Source organism: Peromyscus eremicus, chromosome 16_21, assembly GCF_949786415.1.
Source record: "Peromyscus eremicus chromosome 16_21, PerEre_H2_v1, whole genome shotgun sequence".
In the NCBI taxonomy this organism is placed as follows: Eukaryota; Metazoa; Chordata; class Mammalia; order Rodentia; family Cricetidae; genus Peromyscus; species Peromyscus eremicus.
Genome location: NC_081432.1, coordinates 2,982,119 through 2,997,826, shown reverse-complemented (window position 1 = coordinate 2,997,826; position 15,708 = coordinate 2,982,119). Strand labels below are relative to the sequence as shown.

Genomic DNA, 15,708 nt, shown 5'->3' with positions numbered 1-15,708 from the left:
GCAGGAACTATGCAAAGTGGTCCCCATGCTCTAGCAGGTCTTTCTTTGGATTGCCAGCTCCCGAATAACGACATGGAGACTTTTTATTAATTATGAAAATTTGGCCTTAGTTTAGGCTTTTCCCCAAACAGTTATTAAAACTTAAATTAACCTGTTTTTATTAATCTGTGTTTTACCACGTAGCTTGTTAACCTCTCCTTAGTACTGTAAATCTGCTTTCCTCCATGTCTGGCTGGCAAATCTCCCACCAGATTCTCTCCCAGAGTTCCTATCTGCCCAGAAGTCCCGCCTATCCTCTCCTGCCTAGCTATTGGCCATTCAGCTCTTTATTAACCCAATCAGAAGGTACCTTAGGCAGGTGAGGTAAAACAGAGACACATCTCTACAGTGTACAAAAAGATCATCCCAATACCATGTGTTATCTTTAATCCTTATTCTGAGCCGTATACGATTTGTGTATTACTACTTCCAGTTTCTTTATCATTTCCATCTTATGGGTGGGGAAACTGAGGCTCAAAGAGGATAGAGGACTTTCCCAAGGTGCCTAGTTTCATTTTGGTTGCTGTGACAGACACCCTGACCAAAAGCTGGGGGGGGGGGGAGGGTTTACTGGCTCACAGCTCCAGGTCACAGTCCACCAGCGAGGGAGTCAAGGGTCCTCGCGGCAGGCAGGCTTGCTCTTTCACACCGCACTACCTCTGCCCAAGGAACCCACTTCACAGCCAGAGAAGAGCAGCGGGACCAGAGCGGCCACTGCTCCATAGGGGCCAGGCAGGTTTATTCTCAGTCAACTTTCTCACACAACCCAGGGCCACCTGCCCAGGGAACGGTGCTGTCCTCAGTGGGCGGGGTCCTCCTACACCAGCAATCAAGACTGTCCCCAACAGACATGCCCATGGAGCAACCTGATCTAAATAACTCTTACTGAGACTCTCTTCCTGGGTGTCTCAGCTACTTTTCTGTTGCTGTGGCAAAACACCATGACCAGAAGCAACTTACAGGAAGGAGAGTTTATCCGGCTTGTGGCTCCAGAGGCAGCGTCTGTGATGGTGGGGGAGGTGTGGCAGCAGGCATCAGAGGAGCAAACCAAGAGATCTCATCTCTATCCACAAAGGAAGCAGAGGGCAGACTGGAAGTGAGGCAACTCTCGCCTCCCGCCCTCAGCGACACACTTCCTCCAGCAAGGCTGCATTGCTTCCCCGACAGCATCAACTGGGGACCAAGTATTCAAAGATTGGGTCTTTGGGTGACGTTTCTCATTTAAAGCACCATGTCATTCTAGGTAATTCTAGGTTGTGGCAAGTTGGCATTAAAAATAGGTTGTTTTTTTTTTTTTAGATTTATTTATTGTCTGTGTATGAATTTCTGCCAGCAATGCTTGTATGTGTACATGTGTGCCTGGTGCCTATGGAGGTCAGAAAGGGCATTGGATCCCCTGATTTGGAGTTAAAGGTGGCTGTGAGCCGACGTGTGGGTGCTGGGTGGGAATCCAACTCAGGTGCTCTGCAAGAGCAATGAGTGTTTTTTAAATTCCTGAGCCCCCTCTCCAGGCTGCAAGTGGACATTTAAAACCAACCACCCCACAGGGTCACACACTGTTGGAGTTGGTGTTGCACACACCTGGAGTCTGAATTCTGAACAGTTACATTGTATCTCCTGTCCAGGATCTCTAACCCAAGTCAGACCAAGTGAAGCCACTGGCTCTTTGAATCCAAATCCAGTGTATTCTCTCCCCTCAAGACAGGTGTCATTCACAGCTGTAGATCATTCCGTCTCCAGAGAGGTTCCTGTCGGGTTTCCCACCCAGCTGTTCAGGAAGGCAGATTTTCATTCTGGGGGACTCTTGGGAGGGTGGCACTTCTATGACCTGCTTCTGGGCCTAGAGCCTTTGCCCAACACACGGGGGCCCCCAACTTCCCTTTCTTGGTCCCATCAGCCCAGGACACAGCGAGCTCCCTGGCCACCCTCCAGGTTTCCCACAAGCCCTTCTGAAGTTGACAGGAAAAGCCTCCCTGGCTCAGTCGGGAGATCTCCTTTCCAGGTGGCCGGTTCTCACCTCCTTTAAGCTCCCCAGCCTGCCTGTCCTCTAGGCAGGAGCTCCCAGGGAAAGTCACGTGTCTCTTTGGGCTGTGTGTATTTGATCTGGCGCAGAGCCCAGCTTCAGGGACGATGAATAGCAAGTCTGTTGGAGAAATGAACTCCTGCCGCTGATCCACCACTGAGAATTAGATGTTGTCTCACTCACCAGCACCGGGAGTGCCGGGATTGGCACACTCCTGTTCTAGGAAACAGAAACTTAGACGTTCCTGGAAGCAGCAGGTACTTTCCAGTGCTAGCCGGAGCCTGCCAGCACAGCCGTTCTTTGTCTCCCAGCCTGGCACTCTGGCACTCTCGCCCCAGCCTGGCAGTAGGGTGAGAGTGTACAACAGCCTGAGACCTACCCACCTCCCAGGCGGGGTGAGAGAAGCCTTGCCCAGAGTCCTTCCCTCTCCCACAAAAATCCCTTTCTTATAAGGGGAAAAGAATTCTCCATCTAGTGATCTGAGGGAAGCTGAAACTCTCACGGAAAATGGTCTGTGAGGAGTCTTTGGTATTTTTTTGCTACAATCACACCAACATTTGTCATTCTTGAAACCTGGAAGAGCATCTTAAAAATATTACAGCAGGGGCTGGAGAGGTGGCTCAGTGGTTAAGGGCTCTGGCTGGTCTTCCAGAGGATCCAGGTTCAACTTCCCACACCCACATGGCAGCTCACAGCCACCTGTAACTTCAGTGCACGGGGAGCTCACGCCCTCTGCTGGCCTAAGTAGGCACTGCACTCACACCGTGCACAGACATCCAGGCCCAAGTACATAAAACAAATAAAAATAAAAAATGTGGCAGGGCTGAGTAATGATGTTTTCTGCAAAGCCAGATGACATGAGCTCAATCCCCTGGGCCCACTTAACGGAAGGAGAGAACCAACTCCCACGATTTGTCCTCTGACCTTCATGTATACAAGCCAAAAGCTCTCTCTCTCTCTCTCTCTCTCTCTCTCTCTCTCTCTCTCTCTCACACACACACACACACACACACACACACACACACACACACACAGCAAAGTGGTCAAGTCTTCACAGATATAGAAACAGGCCGGGCATCACTCAGCCCATCTGTTATATAGTTGGGGCAGACATGAGTGGGGGTAAAAGGGGGGGTTCCCAGGAGAGCCAGACACAGGGGATACAGAAGGTAGTCCCCAAACACAGAGGCCAAACCCCCTCGAGCGTGACCTGTCTACCAATCACAAGTATCAGTGACTCTGGTTTACTTGGAGTTTTCTTCACCCATGCCTCATGCTTTCTGTGCCCCATAATCCCCCAGTTGCCTTCAGTTTCTTTCTCACTTATCCAGTTTTGTTCTAAAAAGTTACTGTTACTAATTTCAACATAGGTGGGTTTCATTGTGACTTTTTGTAGACCGAGTTTTCCTGTCCCACTAGCCCACTCCCAAATGCAGGGAGTCTTATTATTAATTATAAATGTTCAGCCAATAGCTCAGGCTTGTTACTAAGTAGCTCTTACATTTAAACTAACCCATATTTCTTATTTACACTCTGCCACCTTTATTAGCATGGCACATTCATCTCCTGCTCCCTCTGTGTCTGGCTGGTGACCCTCTGACTCTGCCCTTCTTCTTCCCAGCATTCTCTGTTTGGCTCTCCCCCTAACCTTACTCTGTCCTATTAATGACTAGTCAGCTTCTTTATTAAGCCAGTCACACTGACATATATTCACACAGTGTAAAGGAATATTCCACAACTTAAAAAAATATTTTTATTACATTCGTGTGTGTGTGTGTGTGTGTGTGTGTGTATGTGAGCGCATGTGTGTGCATGTGACTGTGTGTGTAGGACAAATAACAACTTGCTTCAGTTGGTTGGTTCTCTCCTCCCACTATGTGGGTCCCAGGGATTCAACTCAGGTCACCAGACTTGGCAGCAAGTGTCTTTACCCACTGAGCCATCTTGCCAGCCCTCCTCATGACATTTTCATACATGCATATAACATATTTGATCATATTCAGCCTCTGTCACCCCTCTTATCCTCCTTTTCCCACTCACATCGCTGAGAGTACCCCCCTTTGTTTACATGTCTGCTTTAAATCTCACAGAAAAAAATACAGGATGTTTGTCTTTTTTCTCTGTGTGGTATATCCAGGTCTATCCGTTTTCCTGCCCCTGACATTTTATTCTTCTTTATGGATAAGTAAAGCTCAATTTTGCAGGTATACCCCATCCTCTCTCTTCGTTAGTTGATGAGCTTGTAGGCTGTTCCACAACTACCTATGGGCATGCAGGTTGTTCCACAACTACCTATAGTAATGTAGGCTATTTCATAACATACCTATATGTTTGTAGGCTGTTCTACAACCTACCTACCTATGGGCATGCAGGCTGTTCCACAACTACCTATAGTAATGCAGGCTGTTCCACAACTACCTATAGTAATGTAGGCTGTTCCATAACTACCTATAGTAATGTAGGCTGTTCCACAACTACCTATAGTAATGTAGGCTGTTCCACAACCTACCTACTATGGGTGTGTAGGCTGTTCCACAACCTTTTGTGTTGCACTGAGTGGGGGTATGCGGGTGTCTGTTTTATGCTGACTCTGACTCCTTCAGGTGTATACTTGGGTATGGTACAGCTGGGCTGTATGGTGGTTTTAATTTGGTCTTTTGAGGAGCCTCCATGCCGATTCTTACAGTGGTTAGACTAAGTCACGTTCCTCAGCAGTGTATAAGAACCCATTGCCACAAACACTTCCTTTCCTTTTCTCTTTTTGGTTTTTTGGGACTCACCATGTAGTTGGGCCTTGAACTCACAGTGAACCCTCACCCCTACCTCTGCCTCCCAAGGGCTGCATTTTTTCTTTTTCTTTCTTAAAAAAATCTGTTAATTTTTGTTTTATGTGTATGTCTGTGTACCACATGTGTGCCTGGTTCCAATGGAAGCCAGAAGAGGGCATCAGATCCCCTGGAAGTGGAGTAGCAGATGGCTGTGAGCTGCCACGTGGGTGCTGGAAACCGAATCCTGGTCCTCTGTAAGGGCAGCCAGTGCCGTTAACTGCGAGCGTCTCTCCAGCCCTTCCTCATTTTGTCTTGGTCGTCAGACTGAGGTGAGATGGACTCAGTGTAGCTACACTTTCTAAAAAACTGTATTTTATTTATTAATTGTTATTTGTGTGTGGATGTTCGCTCCCTCTGTGGAGGCCGGAGGACAGTTTTGTGGAGTTGGTTCTGTCTTTCCACCATGTGGGTCCTGCAGATTGAACTCAGGTCATCAGAACTGCAGCAAGTGCCTTTACCCCGAGCCATCTTGGTTGCCCTCAATGCAGTTTTGTTCGTCGTTTCCACAAGGGCTAACATTTTTGAACTTAAATAAAAACTCTGAAGTCAGCCCCTGTGTAGATGTAACCAACCGTCTTATTAAATAAGAAACACAGAACCAATGCAAAGAAGAAAGCCAAGAGATCAGAGCTAAGAGCTTTACCTGCCTGCTGCAGCTAGCCTCTTAAGCCAAGAGAGCTCTCCGAAAAGGAGCTACTTCCTGTCTGTTTGTCTTTATATAGACTTTCTGTTCTGCCTTCTCATTGGTTGTAAAACCAACCACATGACCGCCTCGTCACTGTCTGTTGTACAGCCTTCCAGGTCTTCTATGGTATTGAGATTAAAGGCGTGTGTCTCCAATGCTGGCTGTATCTTTGAACACACAGAGATCTACCTAGCTCTGCCTACCAAGTGCTGGGATTAAAGGCGTGCACCACCAACGCCCAGCTTTTGCTATGGCTCTAATAGCTCTGACCCCCGGGCAACTTTATTTATTAACATACAATTAAAATCACATTTCAATACAAATAAAATACCATCATACCCCTGAAAGCACAGGCTTCCTTGTGGCGTATTCAAACATGCTTAGTTTTGGTTGACTGGCCTCTCTCTTCCCTCCATCCAGGTTTATAACATCCTTTCCTTTCCTCTTCCCATTTCACATCCCGTGCATTGTTAACCCCTTCACCCTCCTCCTTCATGAGCTTTTCCCACGTGTTCATTGGCTTCATGCACTTTTTCATTTGAACAGTGTATTTTCAGGGTTGTGGGTGTGGGTAGCAGTAGCCTGGCATGTGGAAGGCCCAGGATTGATTGACAGCACCACAAACAAATGTTCATCTGAAAAGTATCATTTGCTGGTTGGGTTATTTGCTTTTTAGTGTCTGAAGTTCCGACATTGTTGCATGTTCTGGATACTGGTCTCCTGTCAGGCAGACAGCTGGCCAAGTGTTCTCTCCCTTTCTGTCTGTCTGTCTCTCCCATTCTGTCTGTCTCTCCCATTCTGTCTGTCTCTCCCATTCTGTCTGTCTCTCCCATTCTGTCTGTCTGTCTCTCCCATTCTGTCTGTCTCTCCCATTCTGTCTGTCTGTCTCTCCCGTTCTGTCTGTCTCTCCCATTCTGTCTGTCTGTCTCTCCCATTCTGTCTGTCTGTCTCTCCCATTCTGTCTGTCTCTCCCATTCTGTCTGTCTCTCTCATTCTGTCTGTCTCTCCCATTCTGTCTGTCTCTCCCATTCTGTCTGTCTGTCTCTCCCGTTCTGTCTGTCTGTCTCTCCCGTTCTGTCTGTCTGTCTTTCCTGTTCTGTCTGTCTCTTCTGTTCTGTCTGTCTCTCCCATTCTGTTTCTTTGCTCCTCAGAAGCTTTTTAATCTGATGTAATCCCACTTTTCACTTCTCACTTCCCCCAGGCTCCTGGAGCCTTTCCAGCTGCCTCTCACCCCTGGTTCTTGTGGTGTTCCCTGTATCTGTGTTTCCAGCTCTTACACCAAAGCCTTTGATCCGTTCTGAGTTGATTTTTTTGGCACAGGATGACAGATAGGTAAGGTTTAGTCTTTCAAAAGGAAAATATAAACAGAGAGGGGACACTCTTAGGAAAGCTTTGTAGGTTCTTTGAGACATCGAGGCAGCTCCCCAGTCTGTCCTATTCTGTGGGGACAGCATCCAGCCTCTAGTCCTCAGTGCCTTGCACAGTGGGATGACCTCCTGGAGGTCACACAGCTTTCATGGATCCCCAGGAGGGAATGTGGAGTAGTTAGGATGTCTGGGATGGAGACCTTCCTTATTCTGGTGAGCTAGGGACCAGGACTGGTGTGAGTCTGATGCCATCTGGTGGCCCTAGAAAAAACTGAGTCGTTTTGGGGACTCTTAGGAACTTACTCTTTCCTGGGTGCTTCCTGAATGCTATGACTGCACCCACGCAGGACATACATATTCTTACTTTATTCTCAGGATAACCTCATGTGGCAGGTGTGATTATCCCAACCCTGAACATAAGAACACAAATTTAGAAACTGTCACTGGGTCTCACTCTTGGAGGTGGACTTTGACTTGGGAACAAGTCTTCGAAGACTTGTAAAAAACAATTCTCTCTATTCTTTTTTTTTTTTTAAATGCACAAACATGCAACGTTTTAATGTAGCTGTAAATTCAAAAGACAAGGAGGAGCGCTTCACTCCATCACTCCCTGACTGCCCAGAAGATCCAGTTCTCAGCTTCAGGCTTGTCGTTCTGGAGAGATTTAACCTACATTTAAGTGAATATGTTGTCTCAGTTAGTTTTTGTTGACACAGCTAGGGTCGTCTGGGAAGAGGGAACCTTAACTGAGAAAATGTCCCCACCAGACCAGCCTTGAGCAAGTCGGTGGTGCATTTTCTTGATTGATGACTGATGTGGGAGGACCCAGCTCACTGTGGGTGGTGCCACCCCTTGGCAGGTGGTTCCTGGTTATATAAGGAATCAGGCAGAGCTATCCAATAAGCAGCGTTCTTCCGTGGCCTCTGCTTCAGTTCCTGCCTTGAGTTCCTGCCCTGACTTCCCTCAGCAATGGAAATGTAATGGGGATTTGTAAGCCAAATAACATTTCCCTCCTTGAGTTGCTTTTGGCCATGGAGTTTATCTCAGCAACAGAAAGCTGTGATGTACGTGTACATATTTCTGCTTCACATTTTCCCAAAGAGCAGCTCCCTAAATCTGCTTTTCTGAAATGTATTTTTTTTTTTTTTAGGGAAAAAAAAAGTGTTTATGGAACCAGAAGGATAAGTGGTATCATCACCAGTGACATAGTTCCTGCAGTGAGGCCACACCTACACAAAGAGCATAAGTAACTGGACTGCAAATATGCAAATGTCTGAGCCTATGGGGTACGTTCTTATTCAAACCTGAAATGTAATTTTTACACTGAAAGTAAATGGCTGTGTGAGACCCTAGCTCACGGATGTGCCCATCAGTGGTGCAGCGCACGTTAAGTTGGTGAATTCTCACAGGCTGCTTAACCTCTCTGGAAGTGAACTCTGGGAACAAGGAGGCCCCTTCCCCTTCCCTCCAAAATTCCCACCCTGGGTCAGACTGGCCTCCTAACTGCCACAGGAAGAAAAGAAAATAGCAAATAGCTAAGGGCATTGGAGACACAGCATCCTTGAGAACAGCTGGAAGGTGAGCCATATCTAGCTGAGGTTTTTATTGTTTATCACATAATACAGTGACTGCCTGTGGTGGGGCTGGGAAGTCTGACACTCTTACAGGGAAAGGATGGACCCTCCACCCTGGGCTTTCTTGATCCAACTTCCAGCTGACTGGCTCAGCTTCCTCAGTTTCTGCTGGGCTTCCCATTGATGGTGTCTGCTGCTCTTTGACATTTTCTCTTTCAAGGGATGCTCAGCAAGACTCTCCCCACCCACGGGACACAGCTGGCGGCCTCAGTGCGCTTCCCCAGCTGATTTCTCTTGGGAATCCATTCTGTGTGTCCCTTTGCTTGCTCTCCGTTGGCGATGCTGGTCCTCTCTGCTGGGTGTTCTGAGCGCCTGATGGGTGGCGTTTGCTATTATCTGCCATTTCTCTCTTCTACTGGCTATTTATTCTATTTATTTTGCTTGCTATTTATTTAATAAACTCATCCATTTTGAAATGAGAAGCTCAGCTATTGTAGATCACCCTCTGGACATACAGAACAAGTGGGTAGCTGGATGATGTTATTACAAATCTTTTGCCATTGTCCACAATGTCTTGTTTAGGTGCTAAAATGCATGTATACAAACATGTCAATAGGATAAAATTCCTCACATAGTAGACACACCATTAAATTACTTTGTTGGATATACTGGCCAGTTTCTTTCTTTCTTTCCTTCTTTCTCTCTCTCTTTCTTTCTTTCTTTCTTTCTTTCTTTCTTTCTTTCTTTCTTCTCTCTCTCTCTCTCTCTCTCTCTCTTTCTTTCTTTCTTTCTTTCTTTCTTTCTTTCTTTCTTTCTTTCTTTCTTTCTTTCTTTCTTTCTGTGTGTGCATTCCAAGCATGTCTATCAACTTTAAACAGCTGGGGTCATCTAGGAAAAGGGAACCTCAATTGAGAAAATGCCCCCATCAGATTGACCTAGGCAAATCTGTAGGACATTTTTTTTTTAACTTGATGATTGATGTGGAAAGGCCAGCCCACTATGGATGGAGCCATCTCTGAGCTGGTGGTCCTGGGTTCTATAAGAAAGCAGGCTGAATAAGCCATAAGGAGCAAGCCAGTGAGCAGTGTTCCTCCATGGCCTCTGCGTCAGCTCCTGCCTCCAGGTTCCTCCCTGAGTTCCTGCCCCAACTTCCCTCAGTGATGGACCATAAGCTGTGGGGTGAAATAAGCCCTTTCCTCTGCAAGTAACTTTGGCCATGATGTCCATCACAGCAACAGAAAGCTGACCAAGGCAGCAGAGGTGGATTAATTTACACGTCTTTCCCCATGCTGTTTTCACCACAGTGTATAGCCATTTCAATTTTTGTCAATCATCTTCATCATTGTTGTTATATTATTATTATTATTATTACTATTATTATTTTGAGACCAGGGCTCACTCTGTAGCCCAAGCTGGCACTGCACCCATGGACCAGTAGTTCTGCCAACCACTGTGTCCTATAAAATCCTATCCTGCCATTTTTCTGACCTGGCCCCCCAATGCTTCCGTATATTCTGTCCTTATATTTGCATGGTTTTATTCTTTTGAGAATTCTGTCTCCCTGTCTGTCCTTCTGTCTCAGTCTCCTCCTCCCTCCTCTCCTTGCTTGGCATAAAAGACACGGTACAATCCGTCTTCTGCTTTGTGATGAGCCCGCCACTGACTCCCTTTACACCACGTCCACGAAGCCGTCTACATCTTCCTTGTTCAGCACCCTCTGCTGCCAATGTCAGCCACGCTGCAGGAAGGGAGACCTCTGGGTCAGAATAGTTCAGGGACCCTACTAAACGAGGCTAGCAGGATGCACAATAAACAATCTGCTTTGTTCTAGGACCTTATACTCTGTAGACTTTCCCCCTCCTGACTTAAACCACTGACACTGACCCTCCAGGTAACCAGTTCTTGGCTATCATAATGCAACTATATCAAAGTGTTCTGCCTAGCAACAAATGATGCAGAAGTCTTCAGTCTTGATTGGTTAACAGTCTGAAGATGGTCCCAATCTCAGAGCAGCTGGGAGTTATCTATTCTTTGTGAATTTTTTTTTTTTTTATTTTCAGTTGTGTGGAAGACAGCTCCGTTCTAAAGAGGCTCATCAGCCTCTCTAGTGTCTCGTGTCCCCTCCAGAATGGGTGTTGGGAGGGTCCCCTGGGTAGTGGCTCTACTAGTGAACCTCATGAGGCCGAATTCCTTCATGTCTGAAGGCAGAGACTCCCCAGGTAAGAACAGAGCAGTTTGTTTCTGGGTGTGTTTGCTGGAATTGGTGTGGGGGTTTCTCTCCACAGATCAAAGTCTCGCAACAGAGTGGCTCTGACTTAAAGACAGCGCCTTCCCACTGACCAGGAAGCCCTCATGGCCTCCTCCTCATCCACAATGAGCTGTCTGGAAAGGACTTCCTGTACACAGACGCCAGGGGAGGTAGGAAGAAAGAAGGAGCCATTTTTCCTTGTTGGGTTCCTTATGCATCAATGTCAGACACTAGAACTGTGAAAGCCGGAGTCGGAGAGCAGCTGAGCCTCCTAAGTAAGAGTTACGTTGTAACTCTTGTTATGACTTTCTGTTTATCTAGTGAATTGGAAATAAACCCCATGTTAAGTGGTCGGCATCACACTGAGCAGTTTTGAGGTGTAAGAGAAGAAGTCAGACAAGTTGAATATGTTAGTTATTTTTGGCCTTAGGTTACTGTGTGCAATTTATTTTTTTAGCCGGGGAGACGGGCTATGCAAACACGAGCGTTGTTAGACCATGAAAATGTGGGGTTATGAGCAGAAAACAGGATGTGATATGCTAAGAAAAGATGTCCCTTTAGTGTCAGGGTCTCGTCAAATACAGAAGAGGAACAAGCCTTGGGGAGGGAGCATCATTTTTCTCTGAGAACAACAACAACAAAAATGCTCTGAGTTTATCATGTCCATTTGATAAATAAAAGAAACAGCATAGAGTTTTTTTTCTTGTTTATGTATTTCTGAGACAGGGTTTCTCTGTGTAGAGGGGGCTGTCCTGGAATTCACTCTGTAGACCAGGCTGGCCTCAAACTCACAGAGATCCACTTGCCTCTGCCTCCCAAGTGCTGAGATTAAAGGCACGCGCCACCACCTCCCAGCTTCAGCATAGATTTTTAAATGATAAAAAATCCACACATTTTTTCTTCTTTAGCTTGTAAGAGGGAATGGAGAAGGGGGGAAATGCTGAGGGACTGGAGGATGGCATGTCATCTGAACTCAGTGAATGAGACAGAGGGGCCTGGACTGCTATTAAGGTCATTCTTAGCGGAGGCTGGGCACCCCTGGAGGAGACTGCAGAGCTTAGGAATGAGCAGACCCACAGCTCAAGCACAACAGCCATCATCCATCAAGTCATAGCTTCGAGTCCTTTCCTGGGGCTCTCCCGTGACTGCCCGCTCTATCATTCTCAAGAGTGCAGAACTGAGCCACAGCATGCCATCATTAAAAGGACTCTTCCTCTTCCTGTCCCTCCTCCTTCCTCTTCCTGTCCCTCCTGCTTTCTCTTCCTGTCCTCCTCCTTTCTCTTCTTTCCTCTCCATGGATATCGTTCCAAGTGTGTCTTCAACATGAGTGCAGTGTTCAGAGACATAAAATGTGCAGCAAGATGGCTCAGTGGCTAAAGCCGCGTGCTGCCAAACCTGACAATCTGAGTTCAATCCCCAGGACCCACATGTTGGACAGGGGAGGACTGACTCCTGAAAATGGTTTTCCCTGTAGATTTCACATTTTTAATAAATGCCAATAAGCATTGCTGACATTTGTGTTTTCATCCCTTAATGTTATGCTTTTGAGCATGTTGTGGTCAAAAGGCCTCCTCTCAAATCTGCACCCTCTGACTTGGTGTACCATGCAAGGCTTTCCCACAGCTGCATTGGTGCACCAGGCACAGGCTCTCCCACAGCTGCATTGATGTAATGGGCACAGGCTTTCCCAGAGCTGCATTGGTGCACCAGGCACCGGCTTTCCCACAGCTGCATTGGTGCACCAGGCACCGGCTTTCCCACAGCTGCATTGATGTAATGGGCACAGGCTTTCCCAGAGCTGCATTGGTGCACCAGGCACCGGCTTTCACAGAGCTGCATTGGTGCACCAGGCACCGGCTTTCCCAGAGCTGCATTGATGTGATGGGCACCGGCTTTCCCAGAGCTGCATTGGTGCACCAGGCACCGGCTTTCCCAGAGCTGCATTGATGTGATGGGCACCGGCTTTCCCAGAGCTGCATTGGTGCACCAGGCACAGGCTTTCCCAGAGCTGCATTGGTGCACCAGGCACCGGCTTTCCCAGAGCTGCAGCTGGCTCCTAATCCTTCTGTGGTTTCCAGAGGACTTTGTGATTCAGGCAAAGGCAGACTGTTACTTCACCAACGGGACAGAAAAGGTGCGCTTCGTGGTCAGGTTCATCTTCAACCTGGAGGAGTATTTACATTTCGACAGTGACCTGGGGATGTTTGTGGCACTGACTGAGCTGGGGGAGCCTGATGCTGAGCAGTGGAACAAACGCTGGGACCTCCTGGAGCGGAGCAGAGCCTCTGTGAACATGGTCTGCAGGCAGAACTACAGGCTGGGGGCCCCCTTCACCGTGGGGAGAAACGGTGAGTGGAGGAGGGGCCTAGCGGGGTTCTCCATGAGAACCTGTCTTATGAGAGGCGCTTAAAATGTTTTCAATTACATCTATTTATGTGTGTGTGCGTGTGTATGTGTGTGTGTGTGTGTGTGTGTGTGTGCCATGCATGCCACAGTGCACACATGGAGGTCGGGGACACCTTGAGACAGTTGGTTCTCTCTCCCCATCCTGTGGTCATAGGGATTGAACTCAGGTCCTCAGGCTTGGCGGCTGGCACCCTTACTTGCTGAGCCATTTTGCCAGCTTTCTTGTGACAGGAAATTTATTCTCCAGGGTAAGAGGGTCACAGGAAAGGGGGGCTGTGACTTTGCTCTGTCCTCAGCTGTGAATCACGGTCCTCACAGGATAGGACATTGTGGTCTTAGTTCTACAACCCCAGAGTTCTCAGGGACTCGGAGGACTGGTGCACTCTTGAATACAATAAGTGACTATGGGGGCACCTAGCGGTCTAAATACTCCTTGTGGCCATCCATACATGCTTCTCAGTCTAGGGGTCGTGGGTGTCCCTACACTTCCAGCTTCTGCTGGTGTAGGAAATGGATCAAGGGTGTCACAGTCCCTGTAGAAGCTCCTGTCCTTGTGTGATCTTTCTTCTCTCTTTCTTGCTAGTGCCACCTGAGGTGACAGTGTGTCCAGAGAGGACCCCGCTGCTGCGGCAACACAACCTGCTGCTCTGCTCTGTGACAGGCTTCTACCCCGGGGACATAAATGTTCGGTGGTTCCGGAATGGACAGGAGGAGAGGTCTGGGATCATATCCACCGGCCTTGTGAGGAATGGAGACTGGACCTTTCAGATGACAGTGATGCTGGAAATAATCCCAGAGCTTGGTGATGTCTACAGCTGCCTTGTGGAGCACCCCAGCCTCCAGAGCCCCATTTCTGTGGAGTGGAGTGAGCTTCCTTTAGTGTTTTTGTATGTCTGGGGCTTGTGCCACTTCTATGTTCATCTTGAGCACAAGACAAGTTCTCCTGATCTGAGAATTTTAGGGTCAGGGTGGGAGAGAACAGGGCAGACATCCATCCTCAGATGTCTGAGAGACAAGGTGGGCTGCTAACCCACCACTTGCCTCCAACCCTGGGACCTAGAGTCCTTTAGCACTGTAGTCTTTAGGGACACTGTCATGGGCTGTAAGTCAGGGACGGGGCTGGAGAAGTGGCTCAGTTGGTAAAGTACTTGTCACACAAGCGTGAGGACCTGAGGTTGATCCGGATCCAGGAGCTCTGGTGCCTGCTTCTAGTCCCAGGGCCAGGGAAGTGGAGACAGGCAGACTCTGGAGCTCATGGGCTTCTCAGCCTAGCCTGCTTAGTAGTTCCAGGCCAATGAGGGACCCCATGGAGAAACAACCACAGCAACAACAGGTGGATGGCACCTGGGGAGTGACATCTGAAGTTGACCTCTGTCCTTGTGCAGCACACACACACACACACACACACACACACACACACACACACACACACAATCAGTGACAGATGGGAGGCAACTCCATCTCTAGACAACTCTTCCCTGAGCAGTGCTGGATGGGGTGCAGTATAGGCCTTGGGGTTTTAAGAAGTTGTGTCCAGTTTAGCAGTGGCGGCACACACCTTTAATCCCAGAACTCAGGAGGCAGAGGCAGGAGGATCTCTGAGTTTGAGGCCAGCCTGGTCTACAGAGTGAGTTCTAGGACAGCCAGGGCTACACAGAGAAACCCTGTCTCAAAAAAACAAAACAAAACAACAACAAAAGAAGTTGTATCCAGTATTGGGAACATTGATGAACATTACATTGACTTTAAATCTTGTTTCCCACAGTGGCTCAGTCTGAATATTCATGGAAAAAGATACTGAGTGGAGGTGCAGCGTTCCTGCTTGGGCTGATTGTCTTCCTGGTGGGGCTTGTTATCCACCTCAAGGCTCAGAAAGGTAATGCACCTCTGAGGAGAACCTTCCCATCTGCCCTGTGGCTTCTCCACCTCCAGCTTCCTTTACTGTAAAAATGTGAGGGAAGCCTGGCTGTGCTGAGGCATCATGGTGACAGTGTTTTCTAAAGCCAGGGGAGTCCAGGGGAAGCAGAGACAGTGCTGGCATTGCAGGCCACCCTCCCCCCCAAGAAAATGACATTTGATCTGACTGGGATCCTATTCTCTCTTTCCAGCATCTGTGGAGACCCGGTCAGGTGATGAGGTAAGCGCTCCCATTCCTTGTCTTTGGCTGGCAGATCATTGCCTAGTTCTTTGGCCAGAGCAAGCATCATGGAGTGAGGGAGGCAGAGGTGCCTCTGGCTGAGTGGGTCTCTCGAGTCTCTGGAATGGGAGGGTGTGAAGCCTTCTGAGACTATCTCATTGTTTCTTCAGGTCTCAAGAGCCACCTCATCCCCAGTAAGATCCTAAATGGAAGCTTCTCCCACAGAGTCTGAAGAAGTGTCAAAAGTCCGGGGCCCTGGATTGGGTAAAGAACACTGGCTCTAAAGTCATGAAATACGGTCATGTATCTTCTCCTATGGTTCTTCTCCCTCCTGTCTGTACTTCAGTAGTCCCCACTTCCAGGACACTGTCCAGAAATTTCCTTAGGACCGAATTCATCCC

At 48.0% G+C, this 15,708-nt stretch overlaps 1 protein-coding gene across 1 annotated transcript; it reads left to right on the top strand.

Moving 5' to 3' along the window:
- The first annotated feature begins 10,565 nt into the window (after nt 1-10,565).
- LOC131893780 (HLA class II histocompatibility antigen, DO beta chain) lies at nt 10,566-15,125 on the top strand. Its single transcript, XM_059243873.1, has 5 exons — nt 10,566-10,735; nt 12,843-13,112; nt 13,754-14,035; nt 14,936-15,046; nt 15,103-15,125. Exons 1-5 carry the CDS (start codon nt 10,645-10,647, stop codon nt 15,123-15,125), a joined length of 777 nt encoding a protein of 258 aa, XP_059099856.1. The 5' UTR covers nt 10,566-10,644.
- The last annotated feature ends 583 nt before the right edge of the window (nt 15,126-15,708 follow it).

What these genes read in the sequence shown, in the direction of transcription:
- LOC131893780 (XM_059243873.1), top strand. Translation starts at nt 10,645, where the DNA reads ATGGGTGTTGGGAGGGTCCCCTGGGTAGTGGCTCTACTAGTGAACCTC. An exon ending in TGAAGGCAGAGACTCCCCAG is followed by an intron (nt 10,736 to 12,842) that starts GTAAGAACAGAG and finishes TGTGGTTTCCAG; the next exon opens with AGGACTTTGTGATTCAGGCA. An exon ending in CTTCACCGTGGGGAGAAACG is followed by an intron (nt 13,113 to 13,753) that starts GTGAGTGGAGGA and finishes CTTTCTTGCTAG; the next exon opens with TGCCACCTGAGGTGACAGTG.